The 21,308-nt window shown below is 40.4% G+C and overlaps 1 protein-coding gene across 8 annotated transcripts in view; it reads left to right on the forward strand.

Moving 5' to 3' along the window:
• Positions 1-1,699: 1,699 nt before the first annotated feature.
• ART3 (ADP-ribosyltransferase 3 (inactive)) overlaps positions 1,700-21,308 on the forward strand; it is a 51,717-nt gene continuing 32,108 nt past the window's right edge. For all 8 annotated transcript variants that reach the window (XM_070372545.1, XM_070372547.1, XM_070372550.1 and 5 more), the window contains exons 1-3: positions 1,700-1,831; positions 3,002-3,079; positions 7,585-8,296. In XM_070372545.1, coding sequence (XP_070228646.1) covers positions 3,011-3,079; positions 7,585-8,296 — 781 coding nt within the window. In that variant the 5' untranslated portion in view covers positions 1,700-1,831; positions 3,002-3,010. The remainder of the gene's footprint in view (positions 1,832-3,001; positions 3,080-7,584; positions 8,297-21,308) is intronic.

Genomic DNA, 21,308 nt, shown 5'->3' on the forward strand with positions numbered 1-21,308 from the left:
TATGAGAAATATGGGGAGTTCTTCAAAAATTTAAAACCAGAACTGTGTTTTCTTGGGCTCCAAAATCACTGTGGAGGGTGACTGCAGCTGTGAAATTCAAAGACGCTTGCTCCTTGGAAGGAAAGCTATGATAAACCTACATAGCATATTAAAAAACAGAAATATCACTTTGCTGACAAAGGTCTATATAGTTAAAGCTATGGTTTTTCCAATAGTCATATATGGATATGAGAGTTGGACCATAAAGGAGACTGAACACCAGAACTGATGCTTTTGAATTGTGGTGCTGGATAAGATTCTTGAGAGTCCCTTGGACAGCAAGGAGATCAAACCAGTCAATCCTAAAGGAAATCAACCCTGAGTATTCACTGGAAGGACTGATGCTGAAGCTGAAACCCTGGTAGTTTGGCCACCTGATGCCAAAGCCAGCTCATTGGAAATGACCCTGATGCTGGGAAAGACTGAAAGCAAAAAGAGAAGAGAGTGACAGAGGATGAGATGGTTAGATTGCATCATCAACTCAGTGGACATGAGTTTGAGCAAACTCTGGGAGATATTGGAGGACAGAGGAGCTTGGTGTGCTGTAATCCATGGGGTCACAAAGAGTTGAACATGACTTAGTAACTGAACAGCAACAGTAACAACAAATGATCTAACAATTCCACTTCTGAGTATTAACCCAAAGAAAATGAAAACAGTTGAAAAGATTTCTGTACTTTCATGTTCTTAAAAGCATTATTTACATGCTGGGAAAAATTGAAGGCAGGAAGAGAGGGAGACAACAGAGGACAAGATGGTTGGATGGCATCACCAACTCAATGGGCGTGAGTTTGAGCAAACTCTCAGAGATGGTGAAGGACGGGGAAGCCTGGTGTGCTGCAGTCCATGGGATCTCAAAGAGTTGGACAGGACTGAGCGACTGAACAAGAAGAAGATACAGAAGCAACTTAAGTGTCCATGGACAGTTAGGTGGATAAAGAAGATGTGGTACATATATAATGTAATATTACTCAGCCATAAAAAGAATGAAATAATGCCATTTGTAACAACGTGGATGGCTCTTGAGGGCATTATGCCAAGAAATAAGTCAGGGAGAGAAAAACAAATAACATATGGTCTTCAGCATTGCAGGCAATGTATTTACTAGGTGTACTTGACTCAAATGAGAGCTATAGTTGCAGATGCTGCCCAATCCTTCCCTTCTTAGTGCTCTCACTGGGCTTTGTACTTAAGATTCTTAACATGTATTCTGGATAAGTTTCACATTTTCTGTTAGTCTGAGTGCTTTTCAGATTTGTCTTCCTTGTGCATCCCAGCACCTGGCACAGTACCTAAAATACAGTAAGCCGGTTGAGTGAACGGTGATAGCCATCACCGTTGCCGGTGATTAACACAGGAAGTCCTCTGAGTTATGTGAACCATCTGGCAAGGGTAAAATCCTTGCTTTAGCTTGACATCTCAGAGTCAAAGGGTCAAAAGGTTAGGAATGGGAAGTGTGATCACCCTCTGAGAAGCCCAGATCTGAGGGCTCAGACTGAACGTGCTGTGTGGTTGGAGGGAATTGCTGTGGCTTTACAAGCCTCTTGGAGATTTCATGTGTTAACTGTGGTGATTCCAAGGGATAGTGTGGGGGCCAGATATAAATAGCAGAACACAAATGAGGTAATGTGCCACTGCCAAGCTACTGCTGGGGATGTTTATAAAAAGCAAAGCATTCCCTTTTCAGCTCTCAGTGTCAACAACCTCCTATCCTGAAGACACCCTCACCACAACTGAGAGAGTGGGGAAACAGACCTAGCATCATTTAAAACTCCACAGGGAGAAAAGCCAGGTAAACATTTTGACTTACTTACGTTCAGACTATGGAAGTGAAGATTTTTCAAGAAAATCCTCATTCAGAGCTTGTCTTGTGACAGTTATCTGTCAAGTGTTATTTTCAAAATCGCTTTTCTAAAGGGATGATTAACACAGAAGTGGCATTTTTGTGCTATCTTTTAATATCTTTAATGAAAGAAACTGCTTGTGAATAAAGATGGCAATCTGGGGCCAAAGGGAAGACTATCTTCTTTCCCCTGTGCTGTTCATCCCCACTTTCAGGTGCCAGAATATGGTGATTGGTAGGATGAAAAAGAGATTTCAGTTCAGTTCCAGTCATGTCAACTTTGTTTTAGGTATGTGGAAAAAGCTGAAAAGCAGTCTTTAATTAATTGAATCAGTTAGTGATTCTGGGACATCTTCAGCCCTTGATGGCCTCTTACCCTCCTGTTTACCTACTTATGTCTCATGAATGTTGGGATGAATATTGGGCACACAGCCAGTAGAGTTATATAATCTTACCAGAGTTGCTTCCTGTTCACCTCCTTTTTATTCTCATTCCTGTTTTCAGCACATTATTCAGGATGCTTGTTTTATCCTTAGCTTCTCTTAAATGTGAATATTTGGGAGGAAGAGAACACCCCGGATAACTTTCTGGTTCTTACCACTACCTGTCTCCATCCTACCAAATGGGCGTCACTTGGTTTGCAGGGAGGATGAAGAATGGATGATGTGTGTGGATACTAACTCCTGGAGAATTCTTGGAGACTGGGAGCTAGGAGACCAATCTGCAATGGTGTTGTGTTTTTCTTTCTTTTTTTTTTTTTTCAGTTTGTGTTTTCCTGTGTATGATGAGGGGAGATTGAGAGGGAGGAAGAATAATTGACTCTCAGTGACTGTTGGTGGGAGAGACAACATGTCTAAAGGAGAATGGAAATTGACAGATTTAATCCTGAGCAAATATCTAAAGTTTTCTGAGCTTTTGTTTCCTCATGTGTAGAATGAAGGTGTTAGATCACCAGACAAAATCTAATGACCCTTTCAGCCATTGGAAATTTATTCATAATCACTTCCTAACTATCATGATACCGCTTTTACCCAGAATGAAAAAATGTGTATCATGTGTGTCATCCTGTTCTACTTCTCTAAACTTCTACTAAATTGGAATTCCTTCATTTTAATTTAGAAGAGAAAAATGAAGACAGGACATTTTGAAATGGTCACCCTGCTGTTGGCACCTATGATTCTAATGGACATCCTCCAGGTAATGTTAGGAATGGGAAGCACGTGGTCATTGGAACGGGAACTCTTGGTATAAGGTTGCCTGAGGCATTTGTGTGTGTTGATGATAGAAATGAAGACCGATAGAATAATAATAAGTTAGTGTTTTTAAATGTAGATCTTACCTTTTACACACTGATACATGTTAACTGTAGAAAATTAAAAATTAAAAGTAGACAAAGGGAGGAAAGTAAAAATCATCCACAATTTTCCACCCAGAGGGAGTGAGGCTTAATCTGTTGGTGTGTAGGCTTCTCAGCTTTTTTCTATGTATTTGTGTTTGTAATTTACAAGATAGATTCACACTACATATAGTATTTTGTTTTTACTTTTTTAAGTTAATACTATGCTACAGGTGTCTGTCCATGGCATCGGATATTCTAAAAACTTGTATTTTTCTTCATATACGTTGACAATGCAATGTCTACTTGTTTCCTGTGTTTTATATAGTGGCTCTTTTCTCCTGTTCAGTATTCTTTTTATTCTGATAGAACTTTGATGATTTTATTTTTTACAACTGAATCTTTAAACATTCTGTAACATGTTTTATGTAACATATGAGCCAGGTATCTCACTTGGTTTTTTTCTCCCACATTGTTAGCTCTCACATCACTACTGAGTATTGTCCACTGATTTGAAGCACCTTCTTTAAAATGTGTTAAATTCTTAAAAACTTAATCCATTTTGAAATCTGAAATATTGTTTATAGAATCATTGTATATTCTGTTACCTGTTTTGCAGTGTGACTTTTAAAAAATTGAAGTGTAATTCCCATATAAAAAGATACCATTTTAAAGTGTATAGTTGAGTGATTGTCATATATTCACTATGTTGTGCAACCATCATCACTTTATCTCATTATAGGATTCCTGTCACCCCAAAAGAAGCCCTGTAGCAGTTAGTAGTCAATTCCAATTCCCTCTTCCCTGTATCCCCTGAGACCACTAATCTGCTTTGTCTCTATGAATTTGCAGATTCTGGACATTTCATCTGAATGGAATCATAACAATATCTGGCCTTCTCGGTGGCTTCTTTTAGCATAACATTTTCAAGCTTCATACATGTTGCAGTGTATATTAGTACTTTGTTCTTTTTTGTAGTATAGTAATATTACATTTCTTGGTTATGTCACATTTTGTTTATCCATTCATTAATTGTTGGGCATTTGAGTTGGCCCCACTTTTTGGTTCTTATGAATGAATGTGAGCATGCATGCTCAGTCATGTCCAACTCTTTGTGACCCCATAGACTGGAGCTCCCAGGCTCCTCTGTCCATGGGATTTTCTAGGCAAGACTGCTGGAGTGAGTTGCCATTTCCTCATTCAGGACTTATGAATGAATAGTCCTGCCACAAATTTTGTGTACAGATTTTTGTTTGTGTGAACATATTTTCAGTTCTCTTGGGTTTATACCAAAAGTATATAATTGCTGGGTCATATGGTGGCTCAATGTTTAACATTGTGAGGAACTGCCAAATTGTCTTCCACATTTTGTATTACTTACACAGCAGTGTATGAGGATTCAGTTTCTCTATATCATTGCCTACATTTGCTATTTTCCCTTTTTTCCTTATCTTTATATCCATCCTAATGGATATGAGGTGGTATCTCACTGTGATTTTGATTTGCCTTTTTAATATTTTTCTGCAACATAATTTTGATGTGTTTATTTATGAATGTTTCATAATTTAACTGATATCTTTTTAAATCATTTTTACATTTTTGTAATAAATTTTTGGTAATTAAGCTTCATCCATATAGCTTTGTTTCAGTGGATAACTGAGGAAGAAAATATAATTAGTGGGTTCACCTAGCCTTTGTACCTGTTCCTTAATATCCATTCAGTTTTCCCTGAATGGTGGTGGCATTTGTGGGCTTTTTCATTGCTCAAGGTACTCACTGTTCAGAACACACAATCAGCTGTGGCCTTGGGCCAGAAAGACTTGAAGTCTAAAATTAGACATGTGGAGACTGGTTAGAGGCACAGGGGAAAGACAGGAACATAGTGGATCAACTCTTGGATATGATGTGAGGAATGTGGGAGGTGGTTTCAGGGCATGATGTCTTATAATATGTTGAAGTCTTGAAAATAAATTAGACATTGGTGTCCAGGATGCACTCTGGTACATTCTGTGCTGTGGAGGAAAGTGCATTTCTTGGCTAGGAGATGGCAATGATTTGATCTAGTAAAGCTCAAATTCCCACTTCAAGAAACTGACCCATGGACCTAGAATTTCAGGGGTCTCAGTGACTTTCCCAACAGAATATTTTGTGGCTGCTAATCAGACAGTTTCTGATGCCAGTACAGTTCCTACTAGCACTACTTGTAAGATGGTGTTGTGAGTTTTATTCCAGACCTTTCATAAGTGTTGTTATAAAGACAAAGTTAAACTCTTTTTTTTCTAAGTACTATATAAATGTCAGTGGTCTTTATCATCAGAAACATTTTTTGGTTAAGAAACAGACTCTGGAGCCAGATTGCCTGGGTTCAAATCTGAATTCCATACAAGTTAATCTCCTTGCCTTAGTTTGCTCATTTTAAAAGAGGGGCTAATAATAGTACCTACCTACCTATGGATGTGAAGTTGGACTATGAAGAAAATTGAGTGCCAAAGAATTGATGCTTTTGATTGTGGTGTTGGAGAAGACTCTTGAGAGTCCCTTGGACTGCAAGAAGAGCCAACCAGTCTATCTTAAAGGAAATCAGTCCTGAATCATTGAAAGGACTGATGCTGAAGCTGAAACGCCAATACTTTGGCCACCTGATGTGAAGAACTAACTCAATGGAAAAGCCCCTGATGCTGGGAAAGATTGAAGGCAGGAGGAGAAGGGGACAACAGAGGATAAAATGGTTGGATGGCATCACTGACTCGATGGACATGAGTTTGAGTAAGCTCCAGGAGTTGGTGATGGACAGGGAAGCTTGGTGTGCTGCAGTCCACGGGGTTCTGCAGTTGGACACGGCTGAGTGACTGAACTGAACCTACCTCACAGGGTTACCACGAAGATTAAATGAGTTAATATATATGAACACTTAGTGCTGCACACACAGAAAGCACTCTGGAGAAGTTTTTTAGGCCTTAGGAGTGCAGGGCATGAGTGAGAAGGAGAAATCTAAGAAAATTTCACAAATGAATGGATGTTTTTATATAAGGACTAGGTTGATGCCAGCTGTAGACAGTAGGGTTGTAAGTTTGGCCTTGCTCTTAGATTGTTTTGTTTGAAGGATCTTTGAGCACCTCAAGTGAAATTATTAAGTAGGCAGTTGATATACAGAAGTCAAATGGAGTTATTAATTATGTAGTTGATATGTAGATCTTACACTTACGCAACAGGCCAGAGATATTAAGATGATCATTGAAACTGTGGTTCTTACATCATTGCCTAAGGGTAGACTTGAGATTTGGAAAATAAATAGCCTTGAGAAACTGACCTTTAATGGCCAAGTGGAATATGCTGGACGTGCAAAGGAGTCTAAGAAGTATTCCCTTAGTGAGAGCTGTTGAAGCTCAGAAATGTCAAGTCCCGTAAGTAATTAGTACCTAGTTAGTAACAGAAATGGAATTAGAACCCAGATCTATCTGGCTCAAAGCTAGTGTTAGTTATACTACACTACCCTGCTGCTTATGTTCTGCGTATCATTTAAAGATGCTTAGTCCTTTTCCAGTTGAATAGAATATAAAGCCCAGATGAATAGGGAATTTACTGTTTCGAACAGCTGAAGCAAAATACAGGTTTCAGGTAATGCTAGACTCAGGCCTTAAGTAATGTTATCAGGACCTCATCTCTCTTCACCTCTAAGCTCTACAAACCTTTCTTTGTTGGCTTCATTTGCAGACAGGATTCTTCAAGGGACTAAAAGGATAACTATTGGCTTCCCCAAGCCAATATTATGCTTAGAGCTTATGGTTGAAGGAAAAGAAAGCCTTTTGTTTATCTGGGAGTGCTCTGGTTTTTAAGCCCGCATCATTACTTATAATAGGGGCTGAAGATGCAGAATTAGTCCTAGCCAAACCATACAGAAAAGGGAGGGGTGTCCTCAAAGAAAAAGGGGTAATATTTACCTTCATGTATTTATCCATCTAGTAAAGTATTTCATACAAGGTATTTCAGATTCACTCAATAGTCTTGAGTGGTTGAGGAAATCTAGCTAAGAATATCATTCAGAGCCAGGACTGCCACCCATTTCTTTTGTTTCACACTCATTTTCTTTCCTCTACTACAGGGTTCAGATGAATGACTTACAGGCGTGGTCATGCTCATACTTCCCATTTACTCTTTTCATATAAATATGTCACAGCTGGGAGAAGCTATGACTAACAGTGGAATATACTTCCTATATAAAAAGATATCAGAAGTTCATTGTGAGCAAGGAAGAGAGTCTTGGCAGGGTTTGAGAGGATGCAGGATTCTTGGCAGAAAATTGAAAGAAAATGATATACACTAAATATTTTTATTTCAAGAGTACTAATTTCCTTTTCCTTTGCAGGTAAAAGCTGAAATGTTAGATATGGCAGATAATGCATTTGATGATGAATACCTGAAATGTGCTAACCGGATGGAAATCAAATATGTTCCTCAACTGTTCAAGGAGGAAAAAGCAAGCCTCCAGCTCTTAGAAGACGTGTGGGAAAATGCAGAAGCCAAGTGGGAAGCTCGGAAGCCTCAGCTCTTTCTCCCTGTGAATTTCAAGGATAACTATGGTATTGCCCTGATGGCCTATATTTCTGAAGCTCAAGAGCAGTCTTCCTTTTACCATCTGTTCAATGAAGCTATGGAGATGGCTGGCCAGTCTCGAAAAGATTATGTCTATGGCTTCCAGTTCAAAGCTTTCCATTTTTACCTGACAAAAGCTCTGCAGCTGCTGAGAAGATCTTGTGAGAACAGTTACAAAAACGTGGTGTACAGCGTAAGGCTGAATACTTCATTTACATTTGGAGGGGTGAACCAAGCCCGACTTGGCCATTTCACCTTAGCGTATTCATCCAAACCTCAAGCTGCTGTTGACCAACATGTTCTGTTAACCATCAAAACATGTTTTGGAGTTGCCGTTGAAAAATTTTTTGATAAAGAAAGTGAAGGAATTGTTTTAATACCTCTGAATGAGGTTTTTCATGTGTCACAGGATGAGGCTGGCAATAACCTTATCCTTCAGAGCACAAACAAGACCTGCAGCCACTATGAGTGTGCGTTTCTAGGTGGTAAGTGTCTCTGTTCTGTCTGTCTGTGTCTGGGAGGGGAGCAGGGAGTCTCTTAGGCCCAGGGAGAAGTCAGAAAGGAAAGTGGGAGTCTTGAAGGGAGAAGAGTCATTGGTGGTCTCCTGTCTAGCTCTCTTCATACCATTAGTTTCTTTTTCTATAATTTAGTTTTATCAAAATCATACAGTATTATTGAAAATTTAAAAAATAAAATAGTAATATAAGGTAATAGTTCTCAACCAGGAGCAGTTTTGTCTGGTAGGATAAGTTGGCCATAGTTGGAAACATTTTTAATTGTTACACCATCTCCCTGTGCTAGTACCATCTAGTGAGTATAGGCCAAAGAACACTGCCAAACTATTCACAGACAGCCCCCACAACAAAGAAGTGTCTGGTTCAGAACCCTTCATATAAGGCTACAGTGAAAAATAGCCCTACTCTTGCCCTACCCATTTCTGTCCCCAATTCCCACTCCTCAGTGGCATCCTTTTTGTTTTTTAACTATTTTTTAGATACTTACTGCATGTTTCTAAGTAAATAACATGCTTCAGCATGTTTTTCTTGATTTAAAAATGTTAGACATTATTTATTGACTTCCCAATACTGATAGAGAATAAGTATTTAGCTCTAATATACCCTACATTAATTAGGAGTTCTTTATTGCATTCAGTTGTAACAGAAAACCTGCCTGGTGGCTCTTATTTAATCAAAAAACTACAGGTGGGCTGTCCAGAGTTGGTACAGGAACTCAGCTACATCATGAGTGACTCAGACTCTTTGTTTCTTGCCCACCAACTTTAGCATATTGAGTTTGTTGATTCGTGTTTTCAGTGTGACTGTTGGCAGATTTAGGCATCAGTCCATGTCCAAGATGAAGGGAAAGGAGGATGGCGGCCAAATCTGCCTGTTTAACCAAGAGGGTAAAGCTTCCCAGAAACTCCAGGTAGATTTCACCAGATTGTGTGTTATTGACCGGAACAGCTACTTGGTCATCTGCTGACTCATTTGAAAAGACCCTGATGCCGGGAAAGATTGAGGGCAGGAGGAGAAGGGGACGACAGAGGATGAGACAGCTGGATAGCATCACCGACATGAGTTTGGGTGAACTCCAGGAGTTGGTGATGGACAGGGAGGCCTGGTGTGCTGCAATTCATGGGGTTGCAAAGAGTCGGACACGACTGAGCAACTGAACTGAACTCAACTGCAAGAAAATCTTGCAAAGAGGGTAATTAGCTTTTCCAGCCTCTGTCGTGTAAGGAGGCAGGGGAGAAGGGAATAAGAAATAGCTGTTAGGTTAGTAAATTAAAAGTATCTGATAAACACCACCCTCCTCAGTATTTGTGCATTTTCCCTTCCCATTCTCCCAGTGTAGTCAAGACTGCTACTTTTTCTTTTTAAGTACTTCTTTTACTCCAGAGTTATTAGTTGTATGATTTTTTGTTTCCTTAGTTTTTTATATGCCATCAGTAATTCACCCCCTGAACTGTTAGAAATGCACATCTTCTCTTAATAAAATTTAGGTGTATCAGATACTCTCCCCCGCGCCCCACCCTCCTTGTACTCCATCATCCTGCTTTGTGAAAATATCCTGAAATCTCTCCTCACTGCTGTTCTGAGACTTTCTTTTGTTTCTGCCCTATGAGGAATCTTGAATTTGTTCCTCTTTCTTGAATTACTCCTTACTTTGGAAGGAGTAGAGATTCTTAAGCTTTCTGAGGAAAGAGACAGGCAAATTTTCTAAGACTTTGTACATCTGAAAAATCTACCTTTAAAGACTTGAATTTGTATTTTTTGTAGATTTGTATTTCTGTTTGGGGAATTATTTTTCTTGGAATTTTGGAGATATTCCTCCACTATCTTACTTTCTGATGTTGCTGTTAAAGAATGTGAAGCCATTTTCATCACTGAAACTTTAAGTGAGACCCATTTTTTCCTCTGGGAGGTTCTAGATATTTTCCTATCCCCAGCATTCTGAAATTTTATGATACTGTGCCTTGTTGTATATGAGTAAAGGGTTAACAAAACCCTTTCTCCTTCGTCCTATGAAAATAGCCCCTTGTTGATCTTCTAGCACTGTTTCTCTGTAATCTACTACAGAGGGAACGACAACTGTGTAACCATGCAACACTGCCTAATGGTAAACGTAACCCTTGATTGCTAGAGTGCATGAGCTGAGAGATTGTGAATGAAGTATAAATAACTGGAGGGAAGCCATAGCTTTGGGCATTCCTGAATGTGGTGTGATGTACTGAAGTATTCTTCTTGCTGAGTGCTGGAGTGTACTCATGGACTGATTGATGTAAGAGATGTTGTCTTCTGTATGTGGCACGAGGATACTAAGCTAGGATGGGTCCTGTACCCACCTGTGTAATCTTGTTGTCTTGTACCTGAGATGTCATTCTGGGGCCTGAAGAATAGCCCTGGGCTGCTGTGAGGACTTGTGTTGAAGGTTTATATCCCGTGTCACTCTGAAGTAGTATGCTCTGTTCTCTGACTACAAAACCAAGTAAACTCGTGAGGGGATGCCTTTGGGGTCTCGTGAATGTGATTGTCTAGCTGAACCCAAAACCATGGCTGCTTATCAAGCAGAGAAAGTACTGAAGTAGGGCCTTGGAAGTGGGATAGAAGTTTAGACTGAAACTCAAATGTGCCAGCACATTATGAGATAAAAAAAGAACAGATGGAGAAGCGCTGATGAGACGTTATACCTGGAGGATGGAGTGGGGAGGGGAGCTGGTCCACTTTTGACTTAATGGCAGAAGCTGTGTAACCATTGAGATCCCTGGGGCACAAAAGGAAGACTTTAAGGAAGTCTTCATGTTTAGAGTCATATACATGCACCATTTGCACCTGCATGATCCAGAGAATGAGTGCTTCCTTAAATTTTGCACTTTACATAGCTTTTTTGCCTCACTCTAGTCCTGACCCTGAGTTGGAAATAAGACTAACTGTTCTCCTTGAGGGACAGATGAAGGCTGGAGTGAGCAAGTTTAGGCTGAGAGGAACAGTGCCCATTTCCTTCACCGAACATACATTGGACCTGACCAAAACCAAGCCCCTCAAAGCAGTTCATGGTCGCTAACTGTGGGCATTTCTCTCTTCCCAGTTCCTCAGTACATCACAGTGGCTTGAAATTGGCCATGGTTGAGAGTTATACCATGGACATTAGCAAAAACTACAAATCGGGACCTGCATTCTCCACCCCAGAACCTATTCAATTTTACCAGCATGTTATGGCCAGAAACCCAGTTGCAGCTGGGCTGACTAAGTGATGCCACTTTCAGTGGTGCATTCAGCCAAAGGCCCTTTGGGGAGGCATTGCTTACACAGAAGCCATGGCTACAATAGCTGCTGCTGCTGTTGCTAAGTCGCTTCAGTCGTCTCTGACTCTGTGCGACCCTATAGACGGCAGCCCACCAGGCTCCCCCGCCCCTGGGATTCTCCAGGCAAGAACACTGGAGTCGGTTGCCATTTCCTTCTCCAATGCATGAAAGTGAAAAGTGAAAGTGAAGTGGCTCAGTCATGTCCGACTTAGGGACCCCACAGACGGCAGCCCACCAGGCTCCTCCGCCCATGGGATTTTCCAGGCGAGACTACTGGAGTCGGGTGCCATTGTCTTCTCCAGCTACAATAGCTACAGTAGGCCAAATCTGGTATCTGGTTGAAGCACAGAGGTGGCAGTGGAGCGCACAGAGTTCACATTTGTGAGTATGATTACGATAAAAGGGGTGGAGCCATCGGGTTGATCCAGAATGAGCCAGGACTCAGACGTACGTGGGCTAGTGTGTTACTAGCCCAGTGTGAGGAAAGGGGAAGAGAATGGGCAAACTTCTGAGGGCCTGCCCAGAAAGTTAGCCAGAGGCTGCACAGCAGGTTAATCTTCAAACCAGCTACAAGGGAAAAACTTTTTTGGAGACTCACGTGTATTCTGTTTGGAGAGCTCTGACAAAGTCAGGCCCCTGCATTTGATTGTGTTGCTTTACCTTCCCTGGTGGCCCAGATGATACAGAATCTACCTGCAATGTGGGAGACCTGGGTTCAATCCTTAGATAGGGAAGATCCCCTGGAGGAGGGCATGGCCACCCACTCCAGTATTCCTGCATGGAGAATCCCCATGGACAGAGGAGCCTGGAGAGCTACAGTCTCTCTCTATGGTGTCGCAAGGAGTCAGACACAACTGAGTAACTTCATTTTTACCTGTAAACTGGAGTCTCAACTGATGTTCTCTGCTGCCATCTGGAGATAACTAATGGTAACTCAGGATCGAAAACAGCCTGAAGTGATCATTAAAGCTAGGCTGTTTGAAACACTGTTTAGGATGATAACCAGGGGTTTTAAAAGCTCATGGGGGAGGATGTGGTCAGAACCTTGTTCTACTGTGACTGAAGATAACTCTGGATGGAAAAAGGCAACATTTCTAAAAGTGATTTAAAAATTGTGCTGTGCTAAATTTAGTGTGCTGACACAGTCCTGTGCTATTACTTTAAACTTGTTTGTGATTTCCAAGATAAAACGTTTGTGGGCCTTACAAAAACTAGCTAGCTAAAGAAAATAGTTCAGTTGGTTGGGAATGGAGAAAATAATTCCTGGTAGTCAAAGAGATACTCGTATTAATCCAAGAATATAGGAGTAAGTGGTAACAAACACTAGATTTATCCTTATGGGAAAATCGCCACAGGTTAAACCTCTTTTGTACTGTTTTCTTAGAAGACCTGATAAAAGTAGAATGTCAGCTGTGTAATCAGGTTACATTCATCGTTTAAAATGACCCCATTTGAAAAGTTGGATTGAGAGGGCTGTAGATGAATTATAAATATGTGGGGTGTGTGTGTTCAGTTGCTCAGTCGTGTCTGACTTTTTTCAACTCCATGGACTGTAGCCCACCAGGCTCCTCTGTCCATGGGATTTTCCAGGCACAAATACTGGAGTGGGTTGCCAGTTCCTTCTCCAGGGATAAATATGTGGTAGGCTCCCCCAGTTTTGTGGGTACCATAACTGAAAACAGGATGATATAATTCTTAAAAATGGAACAATCTAGGATTCAGCTCAGTTTTAAACTGAATTCTTGGTATGGGCCAGGTACTGAAGATAGGGTCTGTGCCCTTGCAGAACTCCATACCAGAGGAGAGGCAGAATTTCCCAACAAATGACGAAAGGAGTAAAGAGGGGAGAAATGAGAGGAGGCCAAATTGAGGATAACTTCCTACAGGAGGGGAGATAGTTTACGCTTAGCTGTGGATCACAGTACAAATTAGACCATTGATAAGAGGAACTTGGCAATAAAATTACTATTTAAGAATAAATATTACTTAAGAATGTGCATGAGATATAAATTAAATGCTTGAAGAGACACAAAAAGTAAGATTTAAAACTGTATTATTTAAGCTTGTACAAAGTGCTTTCATTCATGTTTTATACTTAGAGATACTGAGAGAAACCTAAAGCAAGCCTAGGATAGCCTGTAATTACCATTTACCAATGGGAAGTCTAGGAATCGAGAGGTTAGATCCCTTGCCTGAGGTTACACTAACAAAGTCAGCCTCAACATTGGAACACATTTTTCTGGATTTCTTGCCTATGATGCTATCAACCCACTCAGCATTTGTCCAAAGCTGAGCTCTGAAACACTGGTTCTGTAGAACGTTAGCAAATTTCTGTTTTATGGTGAAGTAAGTGTCGGACATGTGGAGTGAACAGAGTTAAATGGTTTATTACTGCGAGATTTCTCAGAGCCTTAAAAGTGATGATGTTTTAGGTTGATGCAAAAGTAATTGCGGTTTTACGTTGTTGAACATTTGACGTTCAACATTCCATGTGATGTTGGAATATGTGAACAAATGTGGTTATGTTATACATCATTTTAATGCACATTTCTCACTTTATGTTTTTTGCTAATGACTTACTTGCTGCTTGTTTTATATTTATTTTAGAGTAGGGAAATGATGTTAGACAAAAAGCAAATTTGAGCGATTTTTTTATTCAAGTTCAAAATGGGTCATAAAGCAGCAGAGACAATTTGCCACCTCAACAATACATTTGGCCCAGGAACTGTTAACAAACGTATAGTGCAGTGGTGGTTCAAGAAGTTTTGCAAAGGAGAGCCTTGAAGATGAGTGTAGTGGCCAGCCATCGGAAGTTGACAACAACCAGTTGAGAGCAATCATTGAAGCTGATCCTTTTAACAGCTGCATGAGAAGTTGCAGAAGAATTCAATGACCATCTTACAGTCATTTGGCATTTGAAGCAAACTGGAAAGGTGAAAAAGCTTGATAAGTGGTTGAGTCATGAGTGAGTGAGCAAAGTCACTCAGTCGTGTCCGACTCTGCAACCCCATGGACTGTAGCCTACCAGGCTTCTCAGTCCATGGGATTTTCCAGGCAAGAGTACTGGAGTGGGTTGCCATTTCCTTCTCCAGGGGATCTTCCCGACCCAGGGATCGAACCTGGGTCTCCCGCATTGCAGGCAGATGCTTTACCCTCCGAGCCACCACTGCAAATCAAAATATTGTCATTTTGAGGTGTTGTCTTCTCTTATTCTATACAACAATGAAGCGTTTCTCAATCGGATTGTGACGTGTGATGTAAAGTAGATTTTATATGACAACCGGTGACAACCAACTCAGTGGTTGGACTAAGAAGCTCTAAAACACTTCCCAAAGCCAAACTTGCACCAAAAAAAGGTCATGGTCACTGTTCATGGTCTGCTGCCAGTCTGACCCACTACCACTTTCTGAATCCCGGCAAAACCACTACATCTGAGAAGTATACTCAGCAAATTGATGAGATGCACTGAAAACTGCAACGTCTGCAGCCAGAATTGGTCAACAGAAAGGGCCCCCAGTTCTTCTCCGTGACAGTGCCTGACCACATGTCGCACAGTCAGTGCTTCAAAAGTTGAATGAGTTGCGCTATGTAGTCTTGCCTCATCTGCCATATTCACCTGCCCTCTCGCCAACTGACCAACCACTTCTTCAAGCATCTCGACAACTTTTTGCAGGCAAAGCACTTCCACAACCAAAAAGAGGCAGAAAATGCTTTCTAAGAGTTTATTGAATCCCAAAGCATGGATTTTTATGCTGCAGTAATAGACAAACTTATTTCTCATTGGCAAAAATATTATTGTAATGGTTGCTGTTTTGATGAATAAAGATGTGTTTGAGCCTAGTAATAATGATTTAAAATTCACAGTCCAAAACTGCAGTTACTTTTGTACCAACGTAATCCAATGTGAATTTCTAAGTAGGTGATGTAGAATGTGACTTTTCTTAAACTATTTGATCACAGAATACTTTTCTCATGGTCTGTCTCTTAGACTTAGACTAATGAAGAACAGACTGGAAAATGCTGCACCAGTGTGGACTGATGTGAGCAAGAAGCTAAACATGTTTTGAGTGTGAGCAGAGAAATGTAAATTTGATGTAGAATAGTTATGAAAAGATGACTCTGGAATAAATTATCTACTTGGAAGAACTTAACCATTAAGCAGAAAGAAGCTGGTACCCCTAAACTAGACCATTACACATCCATAAATACCTCAGCAATGCTAAATCTGAATGAGTGTGCATGTATGCATTTCATGATAGAGAATTCAGATATAAATAAAGTTTAGAGATAGCAATTGGTACAAATTGTGTAGCCAAAAGAGCCTGCTTGTTGCATTTGAACAGGACTGAGGAAAAAAATGCAGCTTGGAAAAAAGTATCATCAGAGACGACAGAAAAGATTGTGGTCCAGCACCTTTGGAAGCAGACTGACAGCTGACAAGGGGAGTGAGGCAGTAGCAGCAGATTCGCCTATGGATTATATATGATACTTAGGTGTTTATTGTTATCTTCCTCTACTTGAATGAAAACATCTAAAGAGCAGTTTTTGTTTTGTTTTGTTTTTTACTTTTTCCTTCACTGACCTATGACCTACCCCAAGAGTCTAGAAAGGTGTCTGGCCCTGGAACCCATTCAGAGATAAATAAGCAGTGAATAAATGAATAAAAGAAACTTTTAATAAATAAATTCCTGGTAGGAAGTCATAGCTTTGAGATTTCATGTACTTTACAGTGTAGGTATAGTATGATTTACTGGAAGAAAACTAATAAGAGAAATAGTAGTGCATACATCATCCTCTGAACTCTCATTATTTTACTGAACAGGCTGGTCATAGATCATCTGGCATTTTGGACAGTGTTTCTATAGCAAGGGACCAGACTATATATATGTAAATACACTCTACCTGTTAATAGAGTGATCGGGGCAAGGAATGTCAACATTCTCTGACTCGAAAAGTAACCTTGTTAGAAAGGAAGAGCTCCTGGACTCCAGTGGCTGGGGTTAGTCTGTTTTGTTGAGCTTTCTCGGACTTGTTGAGCCATCTCTCTGCTAAGCCATCCAAAGGGGGAAGGAGCTATCCAGATTTATTTTTTATAAATTCACCCCTAGCACTTGAGGGCTCCTCAAATATAAGTACCTTCCTTGGTTCTGATAGACTCTTTTTTAGCCTTCCCTGGAAGTAGCGCAGTTTCTCTGCTATTGTCTGGGATTGGGGATTCAGTAAGATTCTGTATAGATAGACCAGATAGGAAGCGATATATCACGTTCATCACCATGAGAAATTCACGTTGTGAATCAAATGCCTAGAACATTTGGAAGGTTGTTCAGACTATTTATTTCATATTTATAGGAAAAGGGAGACCTCTTTTATTATCAACCCCTTCCAGACTTTCACCCACCAGACTTGTTCATGCTGTTGTATCAATCAAGGCTCAACCAGAGAAACAAAATCAGTTGTAAGGAGTTGGCTTACATGATTGTATTGGCTAGCAAGACAAGTCTGAAATCCATAGGTCAGGCTGTCATGAGCTGAAGCTGTGTCCATAGGCAGAATTTCTTCTCATAGCTTCTGTGGATCTGGAATCCGGGTTTACTGTAGCTGGGTCTTTTGACTCAGGATCTCTCTAAAAAGACTTCTGAGAGATCAGTCTTCATAATACATGGCTGGGGAAGATTTACCTCCAACCTCACTTACATGGTTGATGGCAGGATTCAGTTTCCTGTGGGTTGTTGTATATGTGCATGCTAAGTTGCTTCAGTTGGGTTATTGACTAAGGCCTTAGTTCGTCATGAGCTATTGACTGGAGGCCTCGCTTGTTCCTTGGGCCTCTCCATAGACTGTCTCACAGCATGGCACCTTTCTTTATCAAAATGCCAGTAAGCCAGAGAGAGCCAACGAGTCATAGTCTCTTGCAGTCTAACCACAGGAGTGACATTGCATCACTTTTGCTATATTCCTTTTGCTAGAAGTAGGTTACTACGTTCAGTCCACACTTGAGAGGATTACTAGAGTGTGAATAGTAGGCAGCAAGATCATTGGGAAACATGTCAGAAGCTGCCTGCTATCATCCCAACCCATTATAGTCTGTCACTTCCTATTGGGGATGACTCACATTGACTGTCTTCTTTCCGTAATGATGAATTCTGTGGTAACCTCTACAGTCAGGATAGCAGCCCCAAAATCACTGGGGAAGCAAAGTTAGCATCTCGTTTCATATACTGGTGATTTTGATCTAATCAGAATTATCTTTTTGCCAAGGTCATATGAAATATATGTTCATTTACTGAAGTAAGAACAGATGCTATATGAATGTTCATATGTCCACTGAGGTCAGAGCAAGTACACCCACACAAGCATATCCTTGGCGCTTGGGAACTTGGCCGAGGCAGAAATTAACATGATTGTGTGCAGCTTATAAAAAGCTGAAGACAGCCATCCAGTCAGCCCTATAGAAATCTTCATTGGGGAGGCTGTTAGAATTTTTAATTTGTAGTCCTTATCCTTTACAAGTGATTTCCTTAGTGTAGTAGTTTTGTGTATATAGCCAGAAGCTGTAATAGAGACAGTGACCACACATGCTTGATTTCCTTTGTTGGTTTCCAGATGCTTTTCTTTAGATGCAATCACTTAATATGAGCCTGTATGTGATTAACATAAAGACTGAGCTTATGAGTTGTATTTGCTGCATTTTTTTCCATAGTGAGAGATTGTGTAGAAGTTTATTAACCCAGTTCTGAGTATCTTAATGACCCGATCATACAGCTGTGGCATTAGTATTGGCAGATTTCAGTTAGTACCCCAGTAGGTGTGCTCCCTACCAGGATCACCATTTGAAGTTCAGCTTCTCACACAGAGCACCCAAGACAGTGAACAAGTCATTAATCATCATCTTTGTTGCTAAGTGGTTTTCAGCTCTTTGTTACCCCATGGACTACAGCATGCTAGGCTCCTTTTCTCCATTATCTCCCAGAGTTTTCTGAAATTACGTCCGTTGAGTTGGTGATGCTATCTAACCATCTCATCCTCTGTCACCTCTTCTCCTCCAGCCCTCAGTCCTTCTCAGCATCAGGTGGCCAAAGTATTGGAGCTTCAGCATCAGTCCTTCCAATGAATATCCAGGACTTATTTCCTTTAGAATGGACTGGTTTGATCTCCTTGCAGTCCAAGGGACTCTCAAGAGTCTTCTCCATTACCACAGTTCGAAAGTATCAATTCTTCGGCGTTCAGCCTTCTTTGTGGTCCAACTCTCACATCCATACATGACTACTGGAAAAACCATGGCTTTGACTGAATGGATGCTTACAAACCATGGATCTTTGTAAGAAGCAAAGTAATGTCTCTGCTTTTTAATATGCTGTCTAGGTTTGTCATAGCTTTTCTTCCAAGGAGCAAGTGTCTTTTAATTTCATGGCTGCAGTCACCATCTGCAGTGAGTTTGGAGCCCAAGAAAATAAAATCTCACTGTTCGCACTTTCGCCTTTTCTATTAGCCATGAAGTTATGGGACCAGATGCTATAATCTTAGTTTTTTTAATGTTGAGTTTCCAGTTAGCTTTTTCACTCTCCTCTTTCACCCTCATGCAGGGCTCTTTAGTTCTTCTCCACTTTCTGCCATTAGAATGGTATCTTCTGCTTATCTGAGGTTGTTGATATTTCTCCCGGCAGTGTCGATTCTGGCTTGTGATTTGTCCAACTTGTGCTTCATCCAGTCCAGCATTTCACATGGTGTACTCTGCATATAAATTAATTAAGAAGGTTGACAATATACAGCCTTGACTTACTCCTTTCACAGTTTTGACCCAGTCCATTGTTCCATGTCTGGTTCTAACTCTTGTTTCTTGACCTGCATATAGGTTTCTCAGGAGGCAGGTAAGGTGGTCTGGTATTCCCATCTCTTTAAGAATTTTTCACAGTTTGTTGTGAGCCACACAGTCAAAGGCTTTAGTGTAGTCAGTGAAGCAGAAGTAGATGTATTTCTGGAATTTCCTTGCTTTCTCTGTGACCCAGTATATGTTGGCAATTTGATCTCTGGTTTCTCTGCCTTTTCTAAACCCAGCTTGTACATCTGGAAGTTCTTGGTTTAAGTACTGTTGAATTCTAGCTTGAAGTATTTTGAGCATAACCTTGCTAGCATATGCAGTGAGCGAAATTGTATGGTAGTTTGAACATTCTTTGGCATTACCCTTTGGGATTGGAATGAAAACTGACCTTTTCCAGTCCTGTGGCCACTGCTTATTTTCCAAAATTGCTGACATTGAGTGCAGCACTTTAACAGCATCATCATTTAGGATTTGAAATAGTTCAGCTGGAATTCTGTTACCTCCACTAGCTTTGTTCCTAGTAATGCTTTCTAAGACCCACTTGACTTCATACTCCAGCATATCTGGCTCTATGTGAGTGACCACATTACTACAGTTATCCAGGTCATTAAGATCTTTTTTTGTGCAGCTGTTCTGTGTACTCTTGCCACTTAATCTCTTCTGCTTCTGTTAGGTCTTTACCATTTCGGTCCTTTTATTGTGTCCATCCTTAAAATGGATGAATGCAGCATTTCATTGGATTTGCCCAACGTTGCAATAGGCTGTTTTGTTCTGTACTATCTTTTCAGGTGTAATGTCTTACAGGTAAGGACCCCATTGAGTGTAGTTTGGATAAAGTAGTAGGTAAGACTTTGTATTGTCTAATGCAGAGGTTCTCAGATTTTCTCGGTTCATGGTGTTCTTAGTGATGTCATAATTTTTCACAGTGTCTCTAATCTGAAATAAATACGTAAAAGGTCTATTTATTAAGTAAAATCAAATCAAACATCTCAGTATTTGTCTTAACATCTTAGTAGATGTTTTAAGTTATATATATAAATTTCAAGTGCTGTTATTTCGTTCTTTACCATAGTGACTTGCTAATGTGATGTCTGTGCCTGTTGGACACTGACTGCATAGCTTCTCAGACTTTGGTATTAGAGTAGATACTGCCTTATTTCCTGATCATTGATTTTCACATGTATTTGCTTTTTATCACAATTGCTAAAAACCTAGCTTTGCAAATATATGATGTTATTGAACTGTATGTAATGTAGTGTAACTTTGAAACTGTTCTACCTAAAGCTGATAGTTCATGCACTATCTGAATGATATCAAATATGGCTCTGTTTGTCTTGAAATTTTTAAAATATCCTTTGGTGTCCCTGTAAATTTGCTAGAGCATTCAGGGACACCTCTACCACTGTTTGGGAACTGCAGATCTAGTGGATGGGCAGCCATTTATTTATGAAAGTGGCTGAGGCTTTAGGAGCCAGGTTTGGCTGTTAAATTTCTACGTGACAATGAAACTTTTGGGAGTTTGTCCTACTTCATGGAAATGTGGTTCAAAGAGAACCCTTTGCACAATGAAATATTGGGCTGGGGAGTCATGGCTTCTTTTTCTGTGAGATAGTCTACATCATTAGGCCCAGTAACAGGCTAGTAGTGGTAGCCCTACAAAGGGAAGAAGTCCTTGTGTGCAAAAGCCCAGTGGCTTTACTGTTGTGCCGGAAATTCCAGTCAGCTGGGAGTTTGGTCAGAAACATCTGTAATTGTTTGAGATCTGAAGGAGATGGAAACCCAAGGGAGGGTTTTATTTACGATTGTCTGAACTGCTTCTGAGAAACGCTGGGCTGGAAGAAGCACAAGCTGGAATCAAATTGCCGGGAGAAAT

This window comes from Bos mutus, chromosome 6 (assembly GCF_027580195.1).
Source record: "Bos mutus isolate GX-2022 chromosome 6, NWIPB_WYAK_1.1, whole genome shotgun sequence".
In the NCBI taxonomy this organism is placed as follows: domain Eukaryota; kingdom Metazoa; phylum Chordata; class Mammalia; order Artiodactyla; family Bovidae; genus Bos; species Bos mutus.